Here is a 21,621-nt window from a genome sequence, read left to right as displayed (position 1 = left end):
TATAAATCCAGAGTACAATAAAATTTTACAATTCTTTTTTCAAGAAAATCTCGTAACAAAATTTTATTACATATTTTTGATACATTTTTCTATTACCTTTTTTATATGATCATTCCTTGGCTGCTTGTATCATTAATATAATACTATCTTGTATAATACATTATAAAAAAAACATGTATACATTTGATATTACGCTTTCGCTATTTTTTTTTTTTTAATAAAACCTAAACAATCGTATATTTAAAACGTTCCAGTTAAAAGATCCTTAGGCGCTTCTTTAGTATCCCAATTCTTAAGCTCGTCCAGAATCTTCACTAAAAGCGGGTTACCACCTAAACGTTCAATTTCAGCCCTCGCGGTCGAATCCAGTTCCTCAAGCACGTTTCTTGTGTATTTAAAAGAACCGAACCTCTCCAATAATTTAATGCAATGACGTTTCACTTCGATATCCTTTGTCCGTTGTCGTAAAATATCTTTATCAAGCATTATTAAAGAAATATATAAACAATAAATTATATAACAAAAGCTTTCAAAGTATATGGAGCAATTAATTAAAAAATTATGTTAATTGTAAAACATTTTTTACTAATTGTAAGTAAAAATAACATTTGATAAAAAGGATACTTATTATTTGTCTATCGTCAGGATTGCTCGTAAGCGCATGAATAATCGGAAAACTGAATTTCCCCTCGGTCAAATCTTCACAATAACTTTTATTTTCAGTGTACTACGACAAAAATAAATTTAGTTACTTCAAAAGTTTATTAAATTAATAATAAACTAAGTATAGGCTCTCCTGAATAAATCAAATAAGGAATAGTGAGAGAGACAATCGGAGCCACGCGCGGTAATTATTGCGCAATCAAACCGATTGCGCAACCACTCTGAAACGCTTGGCTCTAAAACACCGCGACTGCCGGGGCACGAAACCCTCGGGGCACGCGCTCCGCCTAACCGAGTAAGTAAGGAAACGATGAAAGTAGTGGTATTTCACCGGCGATGTTGCCATCTCCCACTTATATGCTACACCTCTCATGTCTCCTTACAGTGTCAGACTAGAGTTAAGCTCTACAGGGTCTTCTTTCCCCGCTAATTTTTCCAAGCCCGTTCCCTTGGCAGTGGCTCCGATTGCCTCTCTCACTATTCCTTATTTGATTCATTAAATTAAATATTATCGCTTACCTCACCGAGGCACAAGTTACAATAATCATCACGTATTTGAAAGTACAATCCTAAGGTAGCTATTAATGATGAAAAGTCTTCTTCACAAGTTGAGAACAGTTTCATCAATCTTACAGCCAAGTTGAATAGTCCTCCGGTCTCTGCGAAATTACGTGATCTCAAAATTTTATTATAACAATAACTTCTACATATAAGAAAGGTTTGTACAAGTATTAGCACGTACTTCTTATCGTCATGGTTTTGTAATCTTCCTCACTTGGACAGATGAAATTATCTCTCCAAAAAATATCCATTCCTTGACCTCTGTGAAGCTCCAGTAGTTGTTCCATATACACTTTCGTTGCCTGATAATAATAACATACTATTACATATTTTAATTTCTAATTTATATATATAATTTCTAATATATATATATATATATATATATATATATATATATATATAATATATATAATGTGTGTATATATTAAGTTACACATCTGAAATGACGTCTATAATGCTACTTGCGAAGTTGTTTATGTTCTTGGAATATGTTAATGTCCACTAAAAGTCTATGAGAAATGTCTATTTTTAATCTTGATTTATCACACGTAATCATTAGAATCATAATAAGTCAAATGCAAATCGTATTTTTTTTTTTTTATAAAAAAGTGGGTTAATGTAACTTACCCCTGGATGTTTTAAATTAACGACTCTTTCCAACGCAATAAATAACACATAATTTGCAGCACTCAATGAACTAGCAATTCCATAAACTGAATGTGCAACAGGAATGCCTCTTCGCAAAATGGAATTATCTTGAATATCGTCAATCCTGCAAAAGTAAAAAAATTCATAATTAGTTCTTACAAAAATATTGGAATTTATATATTGAGAATTCTAAATTAATATAATTACGGACAATACTTTGAAATATCTGTATTTGTACTTTATTTAATTGCCCTAACTTAAAAATAATACACTTGTGAGATGCAAACACGTTAATATAAAAATATACGTTTATAAATTGTATAAATAAAGGTAATACGGAAAAAAAATTAGAATATCAGCTAGAAGGAAAGAAGAGTAACGTGAGTTAAATTGTAAATACAATCACACGTAACAAACTTTCATATATCGACATATTTAAAAATAAATGTACACGATTCCTGTCTATATACTCTATATTAAAGTCTCTTTCAAGGGGTGTCGTAATTATTACAAAAGACAAGATTTAGTATTACGGATAATCGTGCGAAAAAAAGGTACGCAAAGCAAAATATTATGCCGAAGCAATAAATTATCACACGCAAAAAGGCATATCTGCATACGAATAGGACAAGACCATCTAGGATCAATGAGCATCTTACGTAAATTTATATGGCGACTTTATATGATGGATGCTCATTGATTTTAGCAGTCTTACGCTAGGCATAAGCAGCCTATTTTGTATGTAAAAGTCATAAAACGCAAACTTACAGAATGCTCGAATTGTGGAGCATATTTACTATATCGTCGATCGCTTGGACTCTGTCGTCCGATATTTTTAGCCAGTAATTGAAGGCCTTTGCTAATTTCGCTCTTATCTGTTTTCCAGGTACCTGAAGAATGTATCTGATCGGTTCCAACAGTTTCTGCAACAATAAGTTCCACCTCTAAATGTCATCTAAATTCAATATTTAAAATCGACAAAATATCAGAATAAGAGTATTAACGTGCAAAGAGACTGCCACTTAATATTTCAAGAGTTTTTCAAATTTCTAATAATTTTTCGAAATTCCAGGAACTGTACGTATCGAGAGTTCAGAGAGTACATAAAATAAAATACGTATGTACGTGGAAAATAAATAAGCGCGCGCATCTTTCGCTCTCTGATAAAATTAAAAAAAAAAAGATATATATATATAAGAAGTGTATATATAGACTATAACTATATAGATCGGTGCGGAAACTAACCTCATCTTCCTGCCCATTGCCGCTCATGGAGTAATAAAAGGGGATGGTCTTATTGGCGTCCGTCATATCGCAACGAGCGGAGATGTCTCTCTTCCGGAGTACTTACCAGTAAGCGTGAATGAGATAACTGCTTCGATCAGTCAGAAATGCGGAAAACAAATTCGCGACACGACGATTGACAGCCGGGCATAAACGTCAAGCGTGACGTTCGTACGATGTACGTACGATGTCTGGAGCTAGAGTGAGCTAGAGGCAGAGGCTAGAGTTCCTATTTGTAGGGAACTCAGTTCAAGGAGCAAGTGACGTAAACCGTGGACGTAAACTGATATTCGCACATGCGCGGTAAAAGCGAGCGCCAGCAGACGCATCTGTCAGAGACGGGATTCCGTAAGGCCCCCCGCGCACAATGAAAAATATAAGGATGGAGCATCGCAGATATTATAGCGATTATAGACTAAAGAATCAGGAATAAAGCTGGACGCACGATGAAAAACATAGCAAGAGATTTTTAATCTATCGGAAGCCACACGGTTTATTCCTGATTTTCTTATTCCTCATCGCTAATACCTGATGTTCCTTTTGTTCCTTTATATTTTTGATTGCGCGGGGGCCTTAACTCCTCATGCGCTCATAACGACAGTTGCGCAGGTACGTGATAAAACTTATGTGATAAAAAAGCTGCGCAATGACAATATATATAACGATAACGATACTATGCATATAACGATGACTGACAGTATCGCACTACTGGTCCTCGGGGATCGATTATCTTGTCATAATGAAATAATAGCACCAATTTTGAAGAGAAGAATGAAAAGGACGATTTTTTCCACGACTTTCTTTCTATTTAGTTTGCTTTCTTTAATCAAGTATTGCCGGCGACTCGCTCGGCCTATTTATAATCATGCTTTTTCATATAAGTCTATCTAAATTAAAATTATATCTTAAAAGATTTCTTATCTAGTGAATAAAATAACTGGTGGGCATCTCGAGATCGTAGATTTTAAATATAGAATTATACTTATTAGACTATAAAAGTAACTTTTTTTAATCAAACTCCGATTCAAGTTAATCGGCGATTAACTCGACGTCATCAAGCGATTCCCGCAATGATTCAACGTCGACAGGTTCATCCCTATCTTTGTTGTTTGCGCGAGAAGAGATTAAATTTGGGACGACAAACCGCATGGCACGGTTTAAGAAATTTTGCCATAAGCAAATGCCGTTGCCGGTTTGAATAATCGCCGATTATCGCCCGTGCGGCTATATATTCAACAGAGTAGTATAACAACGTGGCGCGGCCAATCAGATCGATCATCAAGCGTCAAGCCCTTTTCCCTCCATCCCCTTTCTGCGACTCAGGCACACGTACGATTCGAAATAAGAATTACTCCGTCTTCCCTAAAAAGCACGAAAAAGCAGAAATCTAAAAAAATAATTAAACAACTTCGATCCATCTCGGAAAGTTCCGAGCCTTTTTTATACGCGTCGTCTGAAAACGCATTCTCGTATCCCCATCGGTTTACTTTCTCACTTCGCGACAGAGGCACGTGGACGCATGCGCGTCGAGGCAACGCGTCCCGTCGCGTCCCGTCGCGTCGCGGAGCGGAGCGCGGCGCCGAGTTCGGTGGCCCCGTCGCCCGTCGGCGCTCGGAGCGTTTTCGGGCAGTTTCGCAAGCCGCGTTCGTCGCCGCGGACGACGGTGGAGCGCACCGAGCGCACGACACGACCCGTCCCGTCGTCGACCAACGTCAGCCCGTCTCCCGTCTCGTCTCTCGCTCCGAAATATGAGCGCCGGTGACAGAAGCCGCGCTCTCGCGTCGTGTCGTCGTCGTCGTCGTCGTGGCTGCGTCAGCGCGGAGCGCGCGATCGTGTGAGGAAGAGGAGAAAGAAGAACAGAGGCGGAGCCGCGGCGAGGAAGGTGGACAACGTCGCGGGCGCGGCGTCGCGGAGTCACGAGAGAAGGTCAGCCTCTATCGAGCGCCTCGAGAGGCGACGGTCGCCTCCGCGCGCCTCCGATGACACGTCCGATATAATTTCGCGAACCGGGCGGGGGGAAGAGGGAGACAGACCTGACCTCCGCGCACATACGTACATACGTCGTCCGTTCGTTCGTTCGTTTCGTCTTCCTATCGACCTCCCTCTTCCCCGAGAGCGCGTTCCTCGAACGGCGACGCCGGTTCCCCACGGGCTTTCTTGATCTATTCCCCCTCGCCCTCCTCACCCCCCCTCCGTTCGCGTCGCACTTTAAAGCCTATTATTTATCTGTTGTTCCAGCTCGGTATCACCCGGTACCCGCTATCGCTATCGCGCCGACGGCGACGGCCGAGCGATGTTATGACGCGCTCCGATCTTGAGCCGTGTGTTAGTCTTCAACGACAAGTCATCGCTGAGAGACAGCGTAAACACGAGCGTGTATTATTCATTCTCCGAATTTAGCACCGTGCGCCGCCGCTGTCCCCGCGCCGCCGCGCGCCGGACCGGCGGTTCTCGTCGCACAGCGGAATCCTTTGTGCGAGAACAACGGATTCTCTCGCCTCCGAATAATTCGCCGGAGTGTTCTAACGACTCGAGGACGAGTACAGTTACGCGGGTTTTCCGATTGTCGTCGTCCCGCGCGAGGCCGATCTCGTGGCTTCTCTTTCTCGCTCTCTCTCTTTCTCTTTTTTTTTCTCTGCTTCGTCGCGACAGCACGATTGACCTCCACGTTCCTGACGGAGCGGGTTTTTACCGGTTCTACTGTTCTATACTTGCGTGTTTGATCCGGCTCGCAAAAGTTGGCCGACCAACAAACTCGAGACAGCTGAGCGACCGACAGCCGTCGGAAAGTCAGACAGCCTCCTGTCGAGAGACTCCTCGCGCTCGGATTTCCCCTGATGACGAAACGATCTTTTGCAAAACGATGCAGTGCCCGCATCATCGATTCTCGACGGCGCGCGGGTGAGAACGGGACCGTCGGGAGCGAGAGAGATTCCATTATCAGTCGCGCGTCTTACGCTTATTTCTACCATTTTTGTTTAATTCTGAAAAATTAGAAGAAGATAAAAAATCGTTGATCTACGTTGGCAAAAATAAACATTAATACTTAAACGTGCAATTTTTCAAATAAATAATTCGCACATCTCTGACTTTTAATCGGTAGACTCTGATATCCCCAGTATCAGAGTCTTCTACTTCGATTTAAATTAATAATGTCTGCTTAAAGAATTCTGAAAAGATATTTAAGACGGTAATTTAATTCTAATTTGAATCCTTTACGGATGGGAAAGAATGGGATATAAATGGTTTCGCTTTGATATATGTACTTTTCACGTTTATAGATCTGAACACCGCCAGAAACTCTATAATACACGCGAACTTTAACACTTATTGTTAGCTTTACGTTGCAAATCATTCGGCAATAATGAATGTTCAATGTATAACGACTCCAAAATAATAATCATCTACGTATACTCAATTAAACCGTAGTGAGAAAGAGGCCAAAAGAGGCTTGATTTGACCGCGCAATTTTTTTTGTAGCACCCTAAGTATTTTTTCAATAAAAAATCCCTTTCCATTCAGAAGGGACTGAAAAGGCCCTTAGATGTGCAAAGCCACGCGTTTTCAGTTCGAACTTCATAAGGGAAAGTACACGGAGCGTCGAAAAGTCTCTTTGCATATATGTAAAGCTGCGTACTTAAGAGTTAACACTTTGAATGCCAATCATTTATATCTGGGCGAACGCGTAAACTCCCCGTCATACACACACACACACACATTTGTGAGTGACGATCTTATTTACCCGATTAAGAATTATTTCAGTTAATATTTAATTAAAGAGATGCTATATCAATTTTATCGAGACGCATTCAAAAAAAAGAAACCAATAAATATTAAAATAATATACAGTAGACCTCCGCACACGGAAATGCGTTCTATTTATAACAAATGTGAGAATTTATTGTAAAAAAAATGTAAAATAAATATTAAAGAAGCAATAAAATATTTTTTATTTTACTTGAAAAAAAAAAAAAAAAAGTATTAAAAATTTTTCTCATCGTGTTATATACGAATCTGTGTTATTTGAACTCGCGTTATACGGGGGTCTACTGTACGAGGTTTATTAAGTTCAATGCCGAAATCGGCTTGGCACTCGTTCGAAGTGTCGGAGATTCGAGACCACCCGTTGACGTTCGCGACTACTAACGCGACGGCACATGCACATTCCTCCGCGAACGCATGCCGCCGCGCCGTCCCACTTTACGTTCCTCCTTTCCTCGTTTCGTCTTCCCGCTTGGTTGTTCAACCCCGCCCGTTGTCAATCCGTCACTCGTATCGCCGCTCTCGTTACTCCGGTTAATAGGATTTCGAGTCGAGGATGAATGAATGACTCTCTCTCTTTCTCTCTCTCTCTCTCTCTCTCTCTCTCTCTCTCTCTCTCTCTCTCTCTCTCTCTCTCTCTCTCTCTCTCTCTCTCTTTCTCTCTCTCCGGCGCGGCACAGTCGAACGTTCCGCGAGCTCGCTATTTCAGAATATTAATTTCTACCGCGCTAATTAACGCGATAACGCGAAGACCGTAAGGATGTCTCCGCTCTTGAAAAGCGTCGAGAATTCAAATAAATGATTAATTATAGCTAAAGAGATTCTCGATATTAAAACTGTAACTAACTAAATCGATTTGTATAGGTTTCATTAAGGGCTGGTTGGTTCCAGCCTGTTGGTAAACTATACCTAATAGTTAAATCATATGTATCATATGTATGTCTTTGTTTATCCTTTACATTGGACAAAGATAGACATGTGATTTAACTATCAGGTAAGCTTACCAATAGGTTGGAACAACCGGCCCTAAATTATTAATTAAATATTGACGTAAACTCGCGCGCTAATAATTCTCTCATAGCTCACTTTTCCGTTTTACTCGTCGAGGATAATTCGTTTTCGGAATTCGTTATACGCGCGCCGAGTCGAGGAACCCGAGTACATCGCACCGAGGGATTCGATCGGCGCTCTCGCTACGTCGCGTCGGGTTTAAACGGGAGTTTCATAGTCGATCGCCTCCGCGCCTCGGAGAGCCTCGTGGAGCGGAGAATGTCGGTCACGTTTGATATTTTTGGAACGATCGGCGTTTCTACGGTACGTCGGAGTTACGGCGCGATTACCGCCGGCGGGGGTTTTTTTTTTTCGATCGCCTCGTTATCTCGTGCGACGATAAAAGCCGCGATTGTATCTAATCTCGCGTTAACAGCGTATAAATTTTCCTCGCGACGGCCGTCGGACAATGACCACTTTAATGACAATGACGAGGATTATCAATAGCAATCCACCCGTTCCTTTAATGCGACTTACTCGCGATGCGTTCGTAGACGCAGGATGCGCGACGTTTAATAGTACGCAAATGTGTATTCGCCAGTGCTCAGTACTTAACGTTTGCTTATTTAAAATATTTGCAAATATATATTATATACTTATTATATTGTCGGACCCACACACACAAACATTTCCGTTAAAAATTCATCTCTAATCGGGGAACGAATGTAATTAGGTATCCGGGACTGCAGCGAGATGTCGAAGAAGACCTGCAAGATGTTGGTCCATCAAGTGTCGGCCGTACTGCCGGATGACAGGCCAATAACTGCCATTAGCGTTGTGGAAGACTTAGACAAGTGTCCACCGAACTTCACAGTGGTACGGCGCTAATATTATATTCTCAGTTTGCTTATTTAATATATATATATCTCGTCGCGGTGGTCGGAAATAATCGGTATGCGGTCTCGTTAAGGTATCGAGAACCTACGATCAGGACACCGACGCCGATCTGTGGAGGGAGAGCGGACTGTTCATCAAGAAGAAGGGTAGATATATCTGCTTCTCGAAGACTGAGGGCCAGCCTGACTGCGTGGTCGAGGATATCGTGGTGATTAACGAGCGAGACACTCCGCCAGAAGGATACAGCATGATCTCCTACACCGTGGACTCGAGTGAGCCTTCTCTCCGTTTGCGACTAACAATGCCTGCATGCCTACGGATAAACAAGTTTGCAAGTCTTTACTTAAATGAATCGCGGTGAAATTTTTGCAGGGCAGAAGGCGTGGCGAAAGAAACAGGTGTGCTACAAAATTAGGAATAAGGACCTGTGCGCGAGAGCGGTCACGGATATAATAATATGCAGCAGGATAATCCACAAGGACTCCAAACTGGCTCCTGTCGGATTTTCCGCCGCTGGGTATGCAAACGCCGATTTAACTCGACTCTTTTAATTAGACCGACTATTAGTTGGCTTTATGAATCCTCTATCTGTATTTTATAGTAGCACAATGGAAAGTAAACGCGATAACAAACGGTGCAGTAATACAGTAATTACAAGATATAAATATAGATAAGTACGGAATGACTATATCTACCGGAAATAAGTGGGGTGCAAAAGGAATGCGATATTTTGATATCGCGATATCTGCTGTATCTCTTATCTGTTTTTCTTTCAGTGTCATAAATGGTGTTCGTGTATGCTACAAGACGGTCGATATCACAAATGCGAATTCGGATTCGCAGTCGTACGTTAATATAGAGTAAGTTTCAGCGCATCGGGCAAGGTGTATCGACTTTATGCTATAAATATACGTATTTTATGATATTTCCAGCTTACTGCAGAGCCCTTCCCCGAATCCGTCAAATGGAACCTTTCACAGGACAGTCCCCGAAAGGCCCCCGAAACCAAAGTACTCACCAAAACCACCGGCCAACGGGATTTACCCGCGAATCGCAGCTAACGAGGACGACGAGCCCGATCGAGATTACGAGGTCCTGAGTCCTAACGCGAGGATCAGGCCCACGAGGCCCGCGCCCCAACCGCCTATGTCTACACCATTGGCCGTCACATCCACGCCCATTTACGGTACACTTCCGGGATCGTCCGATCTCGACGGAGTTCCGTTTGCGCTTAATCCTCGTCTAACTACTAATCAGCATGATTCTGCTAGTGTAAGTATAGTAATTTCAAGCTAGCTTATGTAAAACAAAGTGCGAGTGACACGCATTAATTTTTTACAATCTAACGCGATATCTTATTTCTCATCTCGACAGAATAAACTTCCCGTTATCAAGGTGTGGACGCAAAAGGACTTGGATAGAGAGGTATGCCTCTTTTTCATTGTTTTTTGACAAATTTTTCTTGTGATAGATAACTGACACAAGTTCTGTTGCAGTTCTTTTATGACTTTCGTGCGGAAAGAGAAACTTGAAGGGCGACGGCGTGCCAAAACTAATTCGAGTTCTCCCGAGCGATCTCTTTCCGTCGTAGTCCCGCGCGTTCGTATCCGATATAATGCTAGCCAACAAGCGTATAAATGGAGTGCCTGAACGAGTGATTTATACTAACCCGCGAGAGAATGAAGCCTGCATGACGCTTAAAATGGGGATTGTGTAATGTTCAAGAAGGAATAAGATAAAAGAACTAATTCGATGTACGCGTTTCTTCTTTCACGCCCCACATTTAAATTTTGATACTGGTGATAACGTTGTCATATTTTTATAGACTTGCGTTATTTTTTGATAGATAGTAGCTAGATTGTATATGTAAAATATATGTACACACAATTGTATTATAATGTGAGATCTTTTGCGCATCTTAATATCGCATATCAACGCTTCTAAACACGCGAACGAACGCATAATACTGTTGAGAGTGGCATCACAGTCTCGCTGCACATTTAGTGCTTAACGCGGCAATCCAAATGCGTGACGAGAGTGCAAGCCACTTAATTTTATTGTTTCTCTACTGCCCTTTTATTTCTTTTTTGACACGATAATTTCTTTTTTTATAATTTTCCTTCAAAGTGCTGCTTTTCTTTCTTTACCTGCGACAAAGTATTATTATATCTTTTTTGTTTATATATGCTCATCTATGATCTGTAATTATGTTTGAAAGTATATGACTGTGTATATAACACGTATACCGAGAAAAAATCTAATTGTTCGATATCAACGGAACACGACGTTCAATCTTAATCTTCCATTTGAATTTTCCGTTCTATTCGTCGTTAAATTCGTACCTTACGTAAGTTTCCGTTTTATTGCACACACGTATACGTGAATGTAATTTAAGATAGAAACTTGTATGTTAACAATAATTTAATAAAAGATGACGGTCGAAAACCACTAGATATCGTATCATTCATTAAATGACTAAGGTAATGAAAGATCATAGATTTCTTTCTCTCTCTCAATAACGCTTTATAAATTAAAATATACCAAAAGTTGAGACAAGTTATATTTTTTACATATGTATCGTATAAAGACTAATATAAATAATTTCACAGCAGGAATAGTTAGACCAACATTTTATAAACATCTCTCACCGAGGAAGGATTAAATAAATTAACCACTGGAAGTGCAACTTCAAAATCTAGCGACTCATGTATCTTTTATAGACATACGAAAATCAATGTAATTATATGTGTATATAAATGTTAATTACTCACACATTAGCATCATAACGTACTAAGGAAACGAGGTTGCGTTTTTCTGTTCGTATCTTCGTTAAGAATTCCCTCGATCAATACTGTATAAAATTCCATTTGCACTTTAAGAGTGAGAGTCACTCGCTGCGTCACGAAAACAGCGACTAAAGATCTTCAATTAATCAGCGAATAAAAGCGATCAAAATCTTCTGTAATTCGCCTTTATCGGTGAGTTGTCGGCCGACACAGCGGAGCGGAAGATATTTTTAGTCGGCAGAAAACTGGCCAATCGTCAGACGAACGGTCCAGTCCAGTGCCTGACGTGCGTCGTCATATTGCCGGCTGGAGTCGCTTGTACCCCATGCCTCTCCAGCACCGCCGTGGCCTTGATCCTGCTCTTGTACTTCACGTCCTTCGGCTTCAGCATGCTCTTGTGATTGCTCAGCAATCTCGAGGGTGTAAGGATCGACTTGTTACTGAGGCCGGTCGCCTCTAGAAAGTGATCGTATCCGCTGCTTCCAACTTCACCGTTGCTGCTGCTGCTACTGCTGCTGCTGCTGCTGCTGCTGCTGGTACCGTTGCCGACAGCAAGAACATTGTTGTTGTCTTTGGCAATGCTGTTCTCGGTCTGACCGGCGTTGTTGAGCCGCGCGTGACCAAGTCTCTCGGATCCGTCACCCTCAGGTCGATTGGGATCGTCCGACAGATCGCACTCGTCCAGATTAAACTCCTCGAAGTTCTGTCGGATATCGAATTCCTGCGGTGAGAGAAAAAATTCATTTTTTTTTTAAATTATATATACAGCTTTCTCGAAATATATTCTATTTTCGATAAAAAAGATCTTACGTGCTCGAGTTCGACGTGGCGGTCCTTTGGGCGATTTCTGTCCTTCGTTTGTTCCTCGGGGTCACCGATCTTGAACTCTTCGAAATGCCGAACGATGTTCGTCACTCTGACCGCACCTTTCGTCTGATCCGGCTCCTTTTGCCTCACCTGGAAGGACGAGCGCACATGGTTGAATCTATTCTTCCAGAATCCACCCTCCTCGCGACCTTTCGTTTCTCTCGCCGAGTTCCTGGTCGAACTCTTCGCTTCCTCCAGATTCAGGCTCCTCGCCACCTTCGACGACGAGGAGGATACCAGTCCTAGAATGCTTTTTTTAATAGGATCCGCGCCTCCTGGGTCTTGTTGCCTTTTTTCATCAATCAGGAACGATGGACTAGGTATCTTTTTCAAGATTAGTGTGTTGTTGCGAAACTGTGGCTTCGGCGGCAACGCCGGTGGTGTTCTGGGCGGCGTCGGCGATGTCGCCGTTATTTCCGGCAACGACTCTATATCCTCGTAATCCAGATTCTTGGCGATCGTCAATCCTCTCGTGGACATCTGCAGGCAGGTCTTTTCCTCGATTCTTTCCATCTTTAACGGAGGATTGGCCGGTTGAGGTTTCGTCAGTATCTTTCGCGTCTCCTCAACGTCGATCTTGGGCTCAATGATGACTAGCGGGATCGCCTTGGAGTCCTTTGAACTGTCGTCGTCTGACTCTTTTTGAACAATCCTCATGCCAAACTCGTCCTCGGACGCGTTTGCCTCGTTTTCCGCGGTCTCCTCCTCTCTCGATGAATCCTTATTATCCGCGACGGATTCCTCCGAGTTCTTCCTCTCCATCTCTGAACCCACCGACTCGATGTCGGACAACCTGGCTGGCTGAAAACGTACGATTCTGCCGCGATGTTTGAACCGGCGTGGTACCGATAACACCGAATTTTCTTCCTCTTCCATATCCTGCAGCAGGATCTGATTTACGCACTCCAACACGGAATTATGATTGCTGTTTGGCCGGTAAATGCTATGCCTGAATACGTCATCGTTCAGCCGATCCTCATCCGGATCGCTATACCAATTTCCACTGGTGTCCTCCACCGTCAACTCAGGCGTCTCGAGCTTTGTCTCGCTGCAAAAAAGAAATCGGGAGGATCGTTAGGGACTAAAAGAACGTAACGGGAGAGAAAAAAAACATAATTGCATCTAACGAAAATCGCTTGCATATCACGTACATATTATTATTATTGCTATAATCATCTTTTGTCCTCGACTGCTCCGTCCGTTGTAGATTCCTCTCGTTCACTTCGTTGCAGGCATTGATGTAAATCGGTTCCTCTTTATCTCCCTCTTGATTACTTATCCTTGTCTGTTCCTCGTCCTCCGAGGCGAAGTTACAGTCCATCCCGTCGTCCTTGCTCTCCGTTCTCGCGATACCGACCACTACCTCAATCACGTCGGGACTCTTGGACGACGTTTTCTGGCCCCTCGTCCTCCTCTTCGTCGACACTATCGTCGTACCTCCCTCCTCCGTTATGTCCTCGTCGTCCAGGATCATCGTCGTCTCGTTTTCGCTGTCGGTCACCGTTGTCGGCGTGCACCTGCTCGAGCACTTGTTCAGGGTCGAGCCGGGCGACACGTCCGTGCTCTCGCCCTCGCAGAAGCCCTCCGTGCTGAGCAACGAGGGACTACCCTCCGTCGTCGTCGTGACGATGGACGCGTCCGTGTTCTCGCTGCTGGTCAGACTGGTCTTCGAGATATCGCTACCGGCGAAACTGTTCGTCTTCCTCACGCTGTTGCGGTCCAGCTCGTCCAGGATGCCGGACGACGCCGGGTTCAACCGCGTGATTATCTCGCACTTCAGACTCGCGATCTCTTTGCCAATACCGCTCTCCTGCAGCGTTTCTCTCTGAAAGCGACCAGTCGATAGGTTTGAACTTAGAAAAAAAAACAGAACGTGGAAAGTGTAAAATTCATTCTGATAGTCTTATATTATTAGTTTCCCTATTTTTCTTTTTTACAAATTAAAAGCTGCTGATTGTAGACAGACTTATGCGCTAATTATTGTGTTAATTTTTTTCAAATTACTCGCAAATTGCCGAAGTCCTTCTGCAGATCCTTGTCGACGTTGACGTTGACCTCGACATCGGTAGCCGACATCGTTCGATCGCGCTTGCTCTTAATATAGTTCTTTGTATACCGCCTGAGCCTCGCGATCTCCAGTTGCTGGTTCCTGATGACGTTGTCCTTCTCGCAGAGCATCTGCCTGATCGACTTCTGCTCCTGCTTAAGACGCGCCTCCAGGAACAGCAGCGCCCGCAGTATCCTCGAGAGCTGCTGATCCCGCAGAATTTTCTCGGACTCGTGACCGGCGGTACGGTGGTCCAGCTCCCTCACCAGCTCCCGGCATTTCTTCGTGGCGGTCTTCAGGGACTCCTGGGTCCGCGCCAGTTCCTGCTTGAGCGTCCGGACTTCGGCTTCCATCTGAAAAACACGAATTTCGGAAAAATAAATCTCGCAAAAATTTCCACATTAAGAATTATTGTCGAATCTTAATGACATTCTGTGATCAATTTGTAAGTCGATCTTTTCCTCACAAAAATATTTGATGAAAAAATTATAGATTAAATATTAAAGAATTAAATTTTTATCGGATTGACAGAATATAAAAGGTTCCTTTGTAGAATCTCTTGGAGAGTCTCTCCTTCTTCTAAATTCTCCAGATCTCTTTCGGGATAAATGGCTCGCGTTGCACAATGCGGATCGCGACGAGATAGATATTCATCGTGCATGCGAGTACGACGCGCAGACCGAAAGATGAATACCGCCAACGTCTGAGCAAAATCGTGGAACAATGCCGGGCCGGTCTTCGGCCTCGCTTCGCGCGCGCGCGCAAGAAGAGAAGTCGCGACCGAGCTGAACTGACTCGGAGAAAAAGAGACGTCGCCGTTCGCTCGTCCAGATGCAGGGGGGGACCGGCTCCCAGGACCGGAAGGACCTGACCCGGCCACAGAAGAACCGGTAAGTCATGGCCCGCGAACGATAGAACGATCGGCGACGGCGCGGTCCATTGTTAGGTAAACAATTTCCAACTTGACGCATTGACTGGCCAAGGATGAGCGGGACATTTGCATTTTGGGGTCATGCACGATGACGTGCGACGACTCCCATTATTATCTCAGTTAATGAGATTCTTTGGCGAGTCTGGCGAAGATCGGAATGATGATTTCATCGAAGAGTAGTAACGACTTATTCAGAGTGCGTAGCTCCAATATTTCTACAGTACAAGCTTAAAAATATTAATTAGAATGAAAATGACAACGCGACCACAAGTCGAGCGGTCTCACGGACCGGAGTGTGGCGAATTAAGGACTCGAAAATAAGTGTGGCTAGCTAGAATTAACAGTGTATGTACAAGAAAAATGCGTGATATTTGACATATTTACATGTATATATTTATTATCGAAATTTTTTATTTTTGCAAAAATAAGTTTATCTTACGAATATTTGCAATTCCGGATTTCAGTTCCGGATTTCTACGAGCGGCAAGTTAATTTTGCACGGAAGAGAATTGCGATTTTCGTGATATTATCTCCTGATGGGCGAAAGTCTATGTTCGATCGGTGTACTTATAGACTTAGAAACAGAAATTAAAAGACGTTATCGACAGCTTGTAAATTTGCTAAATCAATCGAGTTTTATTTTCGCTGTCACTCTTCGGCGGTTTCAACTCGCGGGAGAGAGAATCTCTCCGGGGATTTACGAGCCCAGATTTCCGTTTCCGCATGTGCGGCGAGCTCGCCTCGCCAGAAAAGGAAACCGCGAAGCGGCACTTTCCGCTAGTCAATTTAACGCCGTTTCTCGAGCGGGCGAGCGCGATCTAACGGGGCGATGCAGGCTAAAGTGCAAGCCGGCGATTGCAGCACTATATCTCGCGCCCGCCTTTCCCGCTTTTACGGGGCGTTACGAATACGATACATCGACTAAAACGTAACGAAGAGTCCCCTCGGCAAATAACTCGCCGATGTTCAGCGTTCTCCTCGCGGCCGATAAGCCGCGGCCGATAAGCCGCGGCCGCAGCTAATTAAAACGCGAGATGCTAATCGCGCCCCGAAGAACGAGACCGTGTCTCCGCTAATTAACGAGCGAGCGAGAGCGGTTTTTTTTTAGACGCGAGCTAAATCGCGTCGTGTGGGGTCCTCCCGATACGATCTGTCTATAAAAAAAAATCGGTTGTCGTTGGTCCCGAGCTTCCTTCCACCGCCACTTTTTGCGTTTCAGCGATCCGTTCTCTCATTATGTGATTCGCATCTCATCGGAATGAAGCCCTCTCTTCCGAATATATTAAATTTCGACGCGTGTATTTTGATAGCTTTGAGAACTTTTGGAATCGAATCTTTCCTGTACGAGTCCTCTCATTCTCCATGCATCGCAGCAAAGAGGCGAAATAATCACGCGAACCTGAAATACCTGCGCTCGCCGGAGGAGAACTCGCTAACGGGAGGGACCGCGTGGACGATCCTTCCGTGAAATTCCTTTAAGAACCTCGCGCGCGGACCGGCCGATTACAAGGTTACCGAGTCATCGGGACGGAGGTTTCTCAGGCCGTTGGCGCTGGCCATAAATTATACGCCCCTGGTTTTGAGGGAGAGAGAGACGAACTGGAAGAATCTGGCCCCAAGACGATTTTTTTTTAATGCGCAAACGAGGTAAAAGTAAAACGGTGATCTAAATGAAATTCTCTTGAACAATTACTGAAAAGTGTAAATATCGAGCAAGTTTATACTTTATTGCGACATATTTGTACATCAAATCATTGTAAATTTCTGATGACATTTTTGTTAACGTTTTAATATCTTCATCGCGAACTGTTATTTTGTGATAAGATTTGCTTCAGTTACCGATGAGAAATTTAATGTTTGAAATGAAATACGTCAATTTTCTTTTTCGTATTTAACGCAACGTAGCTTCACGTAAACTCTCTGAGAGAAGAGGTTCTTGAGTTACTTTGCTTTATGTTCACTTTACAAATCATAAACTCTTCATTGTTAAACATTAAAGGATAAAATTTAAACCAATGCCTCGAGCTAAATAACATTTTGTTATTTACATGTTTTAACTGTATCATGTGCGTCGAAATTTATTATTTTAATACAAAACAATATTATTTTGACTTTATTGGTTCAGTTAAATTACTACATATTGAATAAGAGCAGTGGCGACCTATAATAGGAATGATTAAAAATGAATTCAATTTTTTCTCAGATGGGAGTTCAATCTCAGGACCTATTTATAAAATTGCTCGCGTCTCTAGAGAATCGTTAACGTCGGTCAATAATCTCCCACGACGATACGGAAATGGTCTGCCGGCCGTAACAATGACCGTGAAAAGTCACGCTGAAAAGTCACGAGAGCGCCTCGAAGACGCCAGGCAGGAAGCGCCGTGGAGGATGTGCCGCGGCACGTCTCTCCGGCAGGAAGACAAGCGTGACACAATACGAGCGACTCGTGTTTTCGTCTTTCAATGCCGCGCAGCGAGAGGTAGATAGCTTCTGGCTCGTCCTCCGTCCCATATATATTAAATGTGAGTCCACGCGAGTTCACGAACTCGCGTGGACTCGCTCCATGCCGCTCGGGGCACGCGCGGAGCAGCACGCCGAAAAGTGTGCTGCGCGACTTTCTCCGCTCGCCGGCCAACGGTTTTTCGGTTGGAGGTGCGCGATTGGAGGTCAAGCGAGCCGGCTCGGGGGATCGGTACAGTTATCCACCTTTGTGTTCGCCGCGATCGAGGCGAGATCGGCCGCCTCGATCTCGGTCGCCGATCGGAGTCGCCGCGCCGCGCGAACCGGAGCCGAGCCGATAATACGTCGCGCGAGCGCGATGGAACCGGTGAGGAACCGGTGAACGGAGTCCTGATATCGCGAGACGTCGCGACGACGCATCTCCCCGATGACCGCGACGAGAGCGGTTCGCCGGATGACGTCACGCTCCTCATCGGTGTATGTCGCGCCGGTGTTCCGCTGGCCGATGAATGGAGAACGCACTTTCTCCGAACACACGTTACGTACCGCCGACTGCATTTGTCGCGCCGCTGCAACAGCTGCGGACGACGCCGACGGGACGCGGATCGCATTGTTTTGCTCGCGAAACAACCCGGCACCATATGCGTTCCCTCCCGCTCGGAGCCGACGTACCGTACATGCGTGCGTGCCTGCGTGCGCGCGTGCGTGCGGAACGTACAAAGACGGCCAGGTGTCGGGCGTCGAGTGACTTCCCGTCAACGGCGTCGACGAGGTAATCACGGATGTACTACGAACTCGGGGATTCCTCGTCTCTGGGTAACTCTGGCGAATTGACCAACGAGCTCATATCCTAGCTTTTCTTAAATCTCTCTCGAAGAGCAAATCGCGCGCTTCACAACCAAGTCGTGGCAAATTTATATAGCAAGCTCGCACGTATGAGTAAACTTCACGCTTGAAAGATACGAATTCGGGACGGCTCGAGAGTATAGGTGAACCTCTTGGATCGACTCCAAGTCCACCCGAACCACTCATCTCGCAGTTCTCTTGCCGTTCATTCGGAGCGGACGTTTAGCCTTCACGAAGTCGGGTCTATACCTTCGCGATGTCCTCCTGGCTGGCCTCCGCGCTATCTCAGGACGATCCTGGCGCATCTGTACGAACGCGCGCGGAATTTTACGTCGCTCCCGATGACGCACTCCGCAACGGCGCGGCCGAATTTCACCTGGCCGCGCGCCACGCGCGGCATTCCGCGCGTTCCCGCGGTTCTCTCTCGGACCCCTCGGGAGTTCGGTGGGAGCCTCGACGGTCCCCGCGACCAGCTTTACCGAGGCGTTGCGAGCTCGATCACGCGAGCGCGTTGCATCTCGGCCAGGTATATAATACACGCACGCACGCACATGCGGAAGGAGAGGAAATCGGAGAACTTGAAGCACTCGCGCCGCGACAACGGTGCTCCTCGGCGCCGCGAAGAAGATATTCGAGGGAGACAGAGAAAGAGAGAGAAAGAAAAGGAAAGACTTGACGAGGTACCGCGGAATACCAACGGACTTAGGCCACGGACCGACTCCGACTGGTCGGTGTCGGTGAACACTCGGTTCGTTCGCTGCCGAGCCGCCAGCGAAACGATGCATGGTAGGGAGAACGTTGCCGTCCAGGCACGGATTTTCAAAGACCGGAGCTCGATTTCTTCGCGACATCGCCGTCGCGTACCGCTTGGCTGTAATTGCGATCGCGCGACAACGAAGAAGCTCACTCGTCATTATCGGGCTTGGAAGCGATAGAAAGCTGGGCACTTCGTCTTCCGAATTTCTGGGAGATACGCTCTATCTCTGAACGTGTGAACAGCGTGTGTAACTTTCTGCTTAAACTATCATCGTGTATCGTTATTGCAACGAACGCGAGAAGTTATTATTGTTCTTTTTTACAATACGCAAGAGAAAATCGAATTATTATAATGAAATATACAGAAGCAACTTACAAAATCGAGGCGTAATAAAAAATTGTAAGAATAAATAATGAGATAAAAATTTTACGCAAGATTTATAAGAAATAAATTATAAAATTAAAAAAGAGAGAAGAGAAAGATAAAACAAACGTACGAAGTTGTTATTATTATTATTATTATTCTTTTTACAACGCGCAAAAGAAAATCAACGTATTATAATAAGATATATATAGAAACAACTTGATAAAATCGAGGCATAGCAAAAAATTATAAGAATAAATAATAAGATGACACAAGATTTATGAGAAGTAAATTATAAAAGTTTGCGCACTATTTAGGTGTTAATCGGCAAGTTCAGCCCTGCATCAAGACGGCAAGCGGGGAGAAGGAAGAAAGTAAGGAAAGCAGGGGCGAAAGAAAGAAAGAGACGCAAAGTCTGCCTCACGTGCAATTGTATGCGTGCGCGTGTGTGTCGTACGTTTATACGCGGTCCATCGTGCCCAGATCGAAACAGGTAGGGCCACCGATGGCACCGCCGCGCCGGCCGTACGTAAGTAATCCAATGCAAACGTGAGCGGAACGTGTCCCTTTTCTCAGACGCAACGCGAAACGTTCGCGATTCCGGTCAGCTGACTTCTATTTAATCCTTTACGTTCCTCGTACTGTCCTTCGCGTTTCGAAAAATATTGTCAGGAATTGTTATATCTTGATTTTGAAGAGATCGTCGACGTAATTTCGTCGAGTTAACGCCACGCGCTCTCCTCCTATCTGATTATAATTGAGGATATTATAGATAAAAGATATGACGATGTCCTGGAACACTGTGCGTATTTCCGCGTATCGTCACCCTCATTCGGCGACACGCGACGTCACGCGAGCCATCGTTGCCGTTGGAATGTTATCAATACTGGTTACTCGTTCTTGATCTTGTCGCGATAATGCGCGCCGCGGGAATGGCGATTGTCCTAGAAAACGAGATTCTACAGGTCGGCGCCTGGCCTCTCCGAGCGGAGTGCATGGGTTGTGCAATAGTCGTTCAACGACTTCGTCGAGGTCTTCTTGCTCTCCCTCGCTTTTTACGGAAACCACCTTCGGTAATTCTCATTCGACCGCTCGACGGAGACGGTGCCTCAATCACTTAAATCGGAAGTCCGCATAGCCGGATAGAAAATAGAAAGGAATGTGCGAGATCAAGCGAGTGTTTTGTGCGCAAAAGGAAAGGAGTTTGCAATTTATTTTCGTCGCATCTAATATCCTTCGTATTCGTCATCTTTGTTGCGCCTATAATATATCATACCTGTAACTTTGGTTTCCTCGCATCGCGAAACGTGCAGTGTTTCCGATTCCTTTGCGAGCCCTCCCCCCATTGATTTATTAACTCGGTTACCTTAGAGACTTGCTTTATCAGTTCACCGGTATGATTGTTGCTCACTATCGAGACTTAAAGTCGATGAGCTAAACCTTATCCTAATCTAAAATATGTTTCTGGTAAGTTGTGTTAAAAGTTTCTCATCGATCGATGCAAGATTTACTCACTCCGAAGTATTTGTCTAAAGTCAAGACAATAGAACGCTATAAAAAAAAAAAAAAAAAAATATCAGAAGTCTCAAGTGATTAGAAATCAACACGTCAAAAAGAGCACAGAGCCACAACAGAGCGTTCATAAAAACTAAAATATGTTATATCTGTATTGTTTTAATAACGAATTTAACACGCCTCGAGTCAGTTCGCTTTTTCGAGAATCTATACAGCTATCTGTCGAATCTGTCAAAGTCGACGG

At 44.2% G+C, this 21,621-nt stretch overlaps 3 protein-coding genes across 10 annotated transcripts in view; 1 reads left to right on the top strand and 2 right to left on the bottom strand.

Annotated features, from left to right (window-relative positions):
- Positions 1-100: 100 nt before the first annotated feature.
- On the bottom strand, positions 101-3,399 carry LOC143893314 (terpene synthase-like). The gene is made up of 7 exons (XM_077398555.1): positions 3,118-3,399; positions 2,641-2,795; positions 1,852-1,996; positions 1,406-1,526; positions 1,183-1,322; positions 625-727; positions 101-473 (listed from the first exon to the last, which is right to left on the bottom strand). The coding sequence occupies exons 1-7, from the start codon at positions 3,181-3,183 to the stop codon at positions 241-243; spliced, it is 963 nt and encodes a 320-aa protein (XP_077254681.1). The 5' UTR covers positions 3,184-3,399; the 3' UTR covers positions 101-240.
- Positions 3,400-4,735: 1,336 nt separating this feature from the next.
- Positions 4,736-11,253, top strand: Mvb12 (multivesicular body subunit 12-like Mvb12). Of its 3 annotated transcripts, none has more exons than XM_077398554.1 (8): positions 4,736-5,082; positions 8,642-8,784; positions 8,879-9,077; positions 9,178-9,322; positions 9,582-9,665; positions 9,738-10,077; positions 10,180-10,230; positions 10,302-11,253. In XM_077398554.1, the coding sequence occupies exons 2-8, from the start codon at positions 8,662-8,664 to the stop codon at positions 10,335-10,337; spliced, it is 978 nt and encodes a 325-aa protein (XP_077254680.1). In that variant the 5' UTR covers positions 4,736-5,082; positions 8,642-8,661; the 3' UTR covers positions 10,338-11,253. The 3 variants fall into 3 exon arrangements, with proteins under 3 accessions (XP_077254680.1, XP_077254679.1, XP_077254678.1); XM_077398553.1 differs by lacking the exon at positions 4,736-5,082 and adding an exon at positions 5,831-6,057; XM_077398552.1 differs by lacking the exon at positions 4,736-5,082 and adding an exon at positions 7,923-8,486.
- A 233-nt stretch (positions 11,254-11,486) lies between these two features.
- LOC143893309 (uncharacterized) overlaps positions 11,487-21,621 on the bottom strand; it is a 33,953-nt gene continuing 23,818 nt past the window's right edge. For 4 of the 6 annotated variants that reach the window (XM_077398538.1, XM_077398537.1, XM_077398539.1 and 1 more), the window contains exons 2-5: positions 14,463-14,858; positions 13,610-14,283; positions 12,402-13,506; positions 11,487-12,312 (exon numbers count right to left, since the gene is read on the bottom strand). In XM_077398538.1, the coding sequence (XP_077254664.1) occupies positions 11,848-12,312; positions 12,402-13,506; positions 13,610-14,283; positions 14,463-14,858 (2,640 nt within the window). In that variant the 3' untranslated portion in view covers positions 11,487-11,847. Of the gene's footprint in view, positions 12,313-12,401; positions 13,507-13,609; positions 14,284-14,462; positions 14,859-18,442; positions 18,470-18,991; positions 19,473-21,621 lie in introns of those variants that run through there. The other 2 variants (XM_077398541.1, XM_077398540.1) reach the window with 2 other exon arrangements.

Source organism: Temnothorax americanus, unplaced genomic scaffold (assembly GCF_048541705.1).
Source record: "Temnothorax americanus isolate GAGA-0224 unplaced genomic scaffold, ASM4854170v1 Scaffold12, whole genome shotgun sequence".
NCBI lineage: Eukaryota > Metazoa > Arthropoda > Insecta > Hymenoptera > Formicidae > Temnothorax > Temnothorax americanus.
Note: the sequence above shows the minus strand (reverse complement) of the source record. Positions and strands in the feature narration are given on the sequence as shown.

Bases quoted from the DNA above. Each gene is read 5' to 3' on its own strand.
- LOC143893314 (XM_077398555.1), bottom strand. From the start codon at position 3,183: ATGACGGACGCCAATAAGACCATCCCCTTTTATTACTCCATGAGCGGC. The intron at 1,997-2,640 runs GTAAGTTTGCGT...TTACTTTTGCAG, and splicing joins CTCCACAATTCGAGCATTCT to GATTGACGATATTCAAGATA. The intron at 474-624 runs GTATCCTTTTTA...TGCTTGATAAAG, and splicing joins TGACGATAGACAAATAATAA to ATATTTTACGACAACGGACA.
- Mvb12 (XM_077398552.1), top strand. From the start codon at position 8,378: ATGACCACTTTAATGACAATGACGAGGATTATCAATAGCAATCCACCC. The intron at 8,785-8,878 runs GTACGGCGCTAA...GGTCTCGTTAAG, and splicing joins GTCCACCGAACTTCACAGTG to GTATCGAGAACCTACGATCA. The intron at 10,231-10,301 runs GTATGCCTCTTT...GTTCTGTTGCAG, and splicing joins AAAAGGACTTGGATAGAGAG to TTCTTTTATGACTTTCGTGC.